At 40.3% G+C, this 6139-nt stretch overlaps 1 protein-coding gene across 1 annotated transcript; it reads right to left on the bottom strand.

Annotated features, from left to right (window-relative positions):
• Positions 1-1367: 1367 nt before the first annotated feature.
• Positions 1368-2731, bottom strand: LOC131825159 (elongation factor 1-gamma-like). The gene has a single exon (XM_059164201.1). The coding sequence runs from the start codon at positions 2694-2696 to the stop codon at positions 1383-1385; it is 1314 nt and encodes a 437-aa protein (XP_059020184.1). The 5' UTR covers positions 2697-2731; the 3' UTR covers positions 1368-1382.
• Between the last annotated feature and the right edge of the window lie 3408 nt (positions 2732-6139).

Raw genomic sequence — 6139 nt, 5'->3', positions numbered from 1 at the left:
GAGTGTCTGGAATGGATGTGGTTCCATATATCTGTACCCTATAGATATAGCTCATTAGTCTGGAGTAGGCTAAAGGAATATTGATACCTTAACATAACTGGAATAATTTTTCTCTAATGTCTTACACTAACAGCAGCTGCTGCTTTCTGGAGTCAAAACTAGACCCTCCAGTGAAGGGAGGAAGGGGGGCAGGGAGAGAGAGAGAGAAAGAGAGAGAGTGAAGGGAGGGATGAAGTAGAAAAGAGGGAAAGGAGAAAGAAGAGAAATTGGAGAGAGGAGAGGGAGAGAAAGATCAGGAGGGAGACTGACCTTAGCTCTAAGAAAAATAACTTCCTGATAATGTACGTGTATATATTCACACACCTCAATGAAAACACTATTGGATTAAAGTTACATGTAAAATAAGGGCTTTAAGAAGCTTGACTAGTTCTAGTAGACAACTGATGGTATATCAGATACCAAACACCAAATTACAAGATAGACGTTGGTACATAAATTAACTGTAACTAAAGAAGAAGATAGAAGAATCATAGCATCCTGAGGTTGTTTGTGAACTGTGTTCTGTGCCTGTTGGTTCTAAGACAAATGCCACTCCTCCAGAGAAGTTATACTGGAATCATAAGAATGGTTCCTAGACATAAAGGGATGGTTTAAATCTATGTTACATAACTTCCTTATTAAGTTTGGGAAGTGTGCAACCTTTTAAAAATGTTTATTTTTCATTCCAAAGTTAACTATGAGCAGTATTTGGGGAAAAGCTAAAAATACTAAAATTTGCTAAAAATACACCAAAGTTCATCTTTCAATAACAGATTTTGTTAACATTTTGGACTATCTCCTATTTTTTGTGGTATTGAACAAAAATAATCTTACTAAAGCAACATTCTATAAAAGATACAGCTTATCTGTTTTGTCCTATTCTAGGCAAATTGCTCTTGTTTGCAGTGGTCTTATGGAGTGTAGGAAGCCAATAATTCTCTATAACTCTATATCCACTTTAAAGGCTACTTCAATGTGGAACTTTTAAAAAAAGAAAAGAATCTGGGTGCGTGAGTGGCTCAGTGGGTTAAGCCTCTGCCTTCAGCTTGGGTCATGATCTCAGGGTCCTGGGATGGAGCCCCACATCGGGCTCTCTGCTCAGCAGGGAGCCTGCTTCCCCCCTCTCTCTCTCTCTGTCTGCCTCTCTGCTTGCTTGTAATCTCTGTCAAATAAATAAATAAAATCTTTTAAAAAAAGAAAAGAAAAGAATCTATTGTGAATGATTGGACAGAGACCTTGTAATGATCTATGTGTGATTTTTTTTTTTCAATGTTCAGTTTCCTTTAATGACCCCCATCTCCCCGAAGGGTAGGTACAGGCAACTAGGCGACGGCAAGAGATGTTCATTTGAAGATCTTGCTCTGATTGAAGGTTTTGCCCACATGCTGGAAGGCCCCCTCCCAGGAAAAGTACTCTCGAACCAGCGTCTGGGTCTCCTCGCTGCCAGGATCCAGTTTCCGCCAGGTATATGACTCGTAGTCCACCTGCCAATCTGGACTCAGCGGAAAGGCAAGCTCCTGGCCTCGGAAGACCCAGACTCCAGAAATGGAGCTGCTGTTGTTGGTTCCAAAGAGGATGACACTGGCAAAGGCATTCTTCCTCAGTTTGTCCAACGGCTGGAACATTCCAGTGATGAGGTTGCAACTCATGAAGGTCTGGGTGAGCTCTTCAGGGAAGCGGTACTCAGCGTACCACAGAGACCAGCCATCCTTATCAAAATGCTCCCAAAAATACGGCAGCGCCACAGAGAGTGTGTCCTCATTGGAGTACTTGCTCTTAAATTCGTCCAACACAAAGGTACTCTTGGGCAGGTGAGCGAAGGGGTCCTTGGCCTTGGGCTCAGCAGCCAATGCCTGTTCACATTCATCCATCTCCTCCTCAGGAGCAGGGGCAGCAGCCTTTTTCTCCTCTTTCCGCTCAGCCTGGGGCTTCTGCTTCTCTTCCCGAGAACCTTTCTCTTTCCGTGGGGTGTCCTTTTTAGGCTGGCTCTCTGCAAACTTTTTAGCATCGAACTGGGCCATCTTCTCACAGAGTTTCACCTCCCCCAAGACAGCCCGGAACTGGGGCTGGTTAATGCAGGTGAGGAACCAGCGGTTGGTATTGGGGAAGGCCTGGCGGAAAGAAGGCTCCAGGACCTGTTTATAGAGCCACAACAGGGTGCAAACAACTGTGATGTCAGCCAGTGTCACACGTTCGCCCACCAGGAAAGTCCTCGTCTTCAAGTGAGCATCCAGTAGGCCCAGAATTCGCCTCACTTCCTCCTTTGCATTCTCTGTGGCCTGCTTGTTGTGGTGCATGATGCCCAAGGTGGGGAAGACCCAGGTATTGGCCGGGGGCACTATGTCGCTATCAGCAAAGCTCACCCACTGCACCACCTGGGCTGCTGCCTCAGGAGTACTTCCCCGCAGCTCCTCATTGCTCACATAGTAGGCAATGGCATTGCTCTCGAATACACAAAATCCATCGTCACCCTCAAATGCTGGAACCTTGCCTGCAGGAAATTTACGGAGAAATTCAGGGGTGCGGTTGGTTTGGCCAAAGTGGAAGTGGGGTGGTGCGGAGAGCACGCGGACCTGAGCCCCGCTGTACTGAGCAGCAATGAGGGCCTTGAAGGCCCTCCAGTTTTCAGGATATGTGTACAGGGTCCCAGCCGCCATGGTGATTCCGCAGAGAAAGGGGGTGGGGCTCTCGGCGCTGCTGTCTATGTGTGATTTATTATGAAAATTATATTGGTACACATTTATTTTATAAATTATGAGTGTATAAAAGAGTCTGCTATAAACTTTTTATTCCTCACCACCAAAGAACATGTAGAAAAATGCTATGAGCTGTGGCTAAGAAAGTAATCATTGTTATAATCCATTCTGGATTTTTATTCCTCCAAATTTTACTAACCCTCCTTGACACATTTTACACCATTTGTTTACTATGCTGGTTTATGATGTGATGTACACTTTTATTTAAAAAAAAAATTGAGATCCTTAATTAATCTTTGAGTACCTTATAATCAAAGTTACTCAAAGGAGTCTTTAATTAATTAGTGTGCTTCCTCTTCAACATTTTGTAGACGCTGTGTATTGCTTTACACACCCTGGCAAGATCTCCTTTACCTATTTAATGTGGTAGCTTCCCCTCTCACCTCTGTGCTCTCTACTTGTTGCCATTTTATTTTCTTCTCAATCAGCATTTCTTTTGTATATCAGGGATAGTGGATGTTTTAGATGTTTTATAGCAGGATGAATAATTTCCTTGTTAGGATTTGAGATGCCTTGTGGGTGCGTGATATAACATGTATAGGCTATTGCCCCACTCCAGCCCATCCTGTCCAGTCTGCAGCAGCTTAGTGAAGTGTTACTGCTTGAGTTTTTATATGGTATAATTTTTTAAGGATTGTTTTGTATTTTGTACATCATAATGTAATTATGACTATATAACATCTTTCATTCCTCTTTACACATAACGTTTTATCATACCCTAAACATTTTTGTACTTCCCAAAAACTTAGAATGAACCAAAGGTATGTTATATTGGCTTTTTTTCCTTTTAAAGTTAACATAAATCCATTTTAAAAATTGCCAAAAAATTGCCAAAGAAAACAAAATTCCAACACTATTTTATTTTTAAGATTTTATTTATTTATTTATTTATTTGAGAGAGAGAAAGTGTTTAAGCAGAGGGAAGGATGGAGGTAGAGAACTCTGAGCAGACGCTGCACTGAGTGTAGAATCTGATGCAGGGTTTGATCCCATGACCTCGAGATCATGACCTGAGCCATAATCAAGAGTTGGATGCCCAACTGACTGGGCCACCCAGGCCCTCAAACACTGTCTTTTTTTTTCTTTTTTTTAAAAGAGTTTATTTATTTATTTGACAGAGATCACAAGTAGGCAGAGAGGCAGGCAGAGAGAGAGGAGGAAGCAGGCTCCCTGCTGAGCAGAGAGCCCAATGTGGGGCTGGATCCCAGGACCCTGAGATCATGACCTGAGCCAAAGGTAGAGGCTTAACCCACTAAGCCACCCAGGCGCCCCTTGTTTTTATATTTTATTTCAGTATAAATATAAAAAATTTCTAATAAACTTTGAGAGGTTCAACTACACATTCTTAAAAACCACTTGCACAGTTAAAGTGGTAAGGTTTATAATTTCAAAGGAGAAATTTCCAGAAGCGAGCTTAGTAGGTCTAAGGCTGTGAATGATCTTACAGCTTTTGATGCTTTTTGCCAATTTTATTTTTCAAAGTGGTTGAACTGACTTGCGCTACCACCACCAATACATGTGTATAGAAGTTCCATTTAAACTTTGTCATCATTTGATATCAGCATCAATTTCAGTTTTACCCTAGCTAACAAGTTTCTTCTTTATTTAATTTGAAATCATTGGCAAAGAGTTGAATGTTTGAAGCCCTTATAACTTTGAACACTTTTTTAGAAAGTGTGTTTGGGATGTGCTGAGATCTGTTTATTATAACACACTCCTGTTTAACTTAGTTCAGGATTACAATAAAATAATGTTTCTTCTTTTGAATGAAAATTACTAAACATATTACCTCCAGTATTAAAAATAAAAAATAATCTAAGATTTTAGCAGAAAGAAGTTCAGAAGGCAGTTGTCCAGTCTGGAGGTAGAGGCTAGGAGCTGACATCTTCACATTCACCTGTGCAGGAGTGTTTTCACTCTTGCATGAGTTTGGCCTTCGTTGTGGCAGACCACCAACATACCAACACAACCCTGAAGTTCAGGTGAGCATGCCCCAAATCCCTTCTCTTAGATTGTTTTAACACAACTAAGAAGAACAGGAAGGAATGAATTGAAGAGGCAGTTTAGCATTTGTGCTAATTTTTTTTTAAAGCTGTACATGAGGAAGGCATAACATTCAAATATAGACAAAAAGTATAAAATATAAAATAAAGCTTGCCCCAACACAGTTTTCCTTTTCAGAAATAGGCAGTGTTACTTCTTTATGCATTTGCAAGCAGTTTCTGCTCCCATTTCTCTCACTCTACACAGATGATGGTATTCTGTCTGGCTACTTGGAAATGATCAAAAGCTTTGGCCTTAGCAGGAACTTTATAAATAGCAGAGCCAGACTCAAAACTATGTGACCTTCAGAAAAAGAAATTTCATCTCTATGAAGTTTAATTTTTTTTTTCATTTGTGAAAATGGAGAAAATGATTTCCTCGAAGGATTGCTTACCTCAAAAAAAAAAAAAAAATAGATCACTAATACAGTGACTGGAGCATAGATGGTTCAATAAATGATAATTATTGAATGTATCATTATTAAATGTATTATTGCTATTTTTATTGATTCTATTACTGAGAGATTGAAAACAGAACTGATTAGAGAAAATTCTAAAAGTATAAACAAAGAGAACTATTCTCAGTGAGGAATCTGGTTCTAAATGTCAGAGGAATCCAGGAAGAGGTTTAGTTGACTCTGAATCCCTGAACATGTTGGGAACTTCTCTTTGGTTCTTATTCAGGTTTCTTTCCTCTCATAGTGAGGACATCCCACAGCATCTCCTCCTAGGATGAAATTTTAAAAACCCCTGGTTTTAATTCTCCAATCTCTTAGCTTCTTTTCTCTCAGGTTATGTTAGAGAAACTTACTGAATTTATTGAATTTAATTTAAGTCTTCCTGATCTAAAATTTAGTTGTACTTCTCACTCTGGGCATTAGTTATGAAAAATTGCTTCTGGGAAACTCCCCAGGAAAAGAAGTGATTATGAAAATGATAACCATACTTTGTTCATGCAAGGCCCATGAGAAGAAGCTCCATGGGGGTAAAAAATGTGGTGGTTGTGTCACAAGCCATGTCTGGTGATTAGCAAAGTGCTTACATAGAATATGGACTTAGTAAGTCATTACATATTAATGTGTTTCTAGCTCACAAAGCAACGGACACTTTCACTCCAGCACCTTGACTATGGCTGGCCTGTGTCCTAATTCTTCTGCCTACTAAACACCCATGGTCCTTTAGGTGTTCTTAGGACATGGTTATCTCCTACCTTTTTAGTCCCTCTCCTCTAGATGTTTGTTACCCAGACTAATTAAGGAACAAAGAGAAAGACCATTGTACTCAACAACAACAAACAAGTCA

The sequence above is a fragment of the Mustela lutreola genome, chromosome 2, assembly GCF_030435805.1.
Source record: "Mustela lutreola isolate mMusLut2 chromosome 2, mMusLut2.pri, whole genome shotgun sequence".
In the NCBI taxonomy this organism is placed as follows: domain Eukaryota; kingdom Metazoa; phylum Chordata; class Mammalia; order Carnivora; family Mustelidae; genus Mustela; species Mustela lutreola.
Note: the sequence above shows the minus strand (reverse complement) of the source record. Positions and strands in the feature narration are given on the sequence as shown.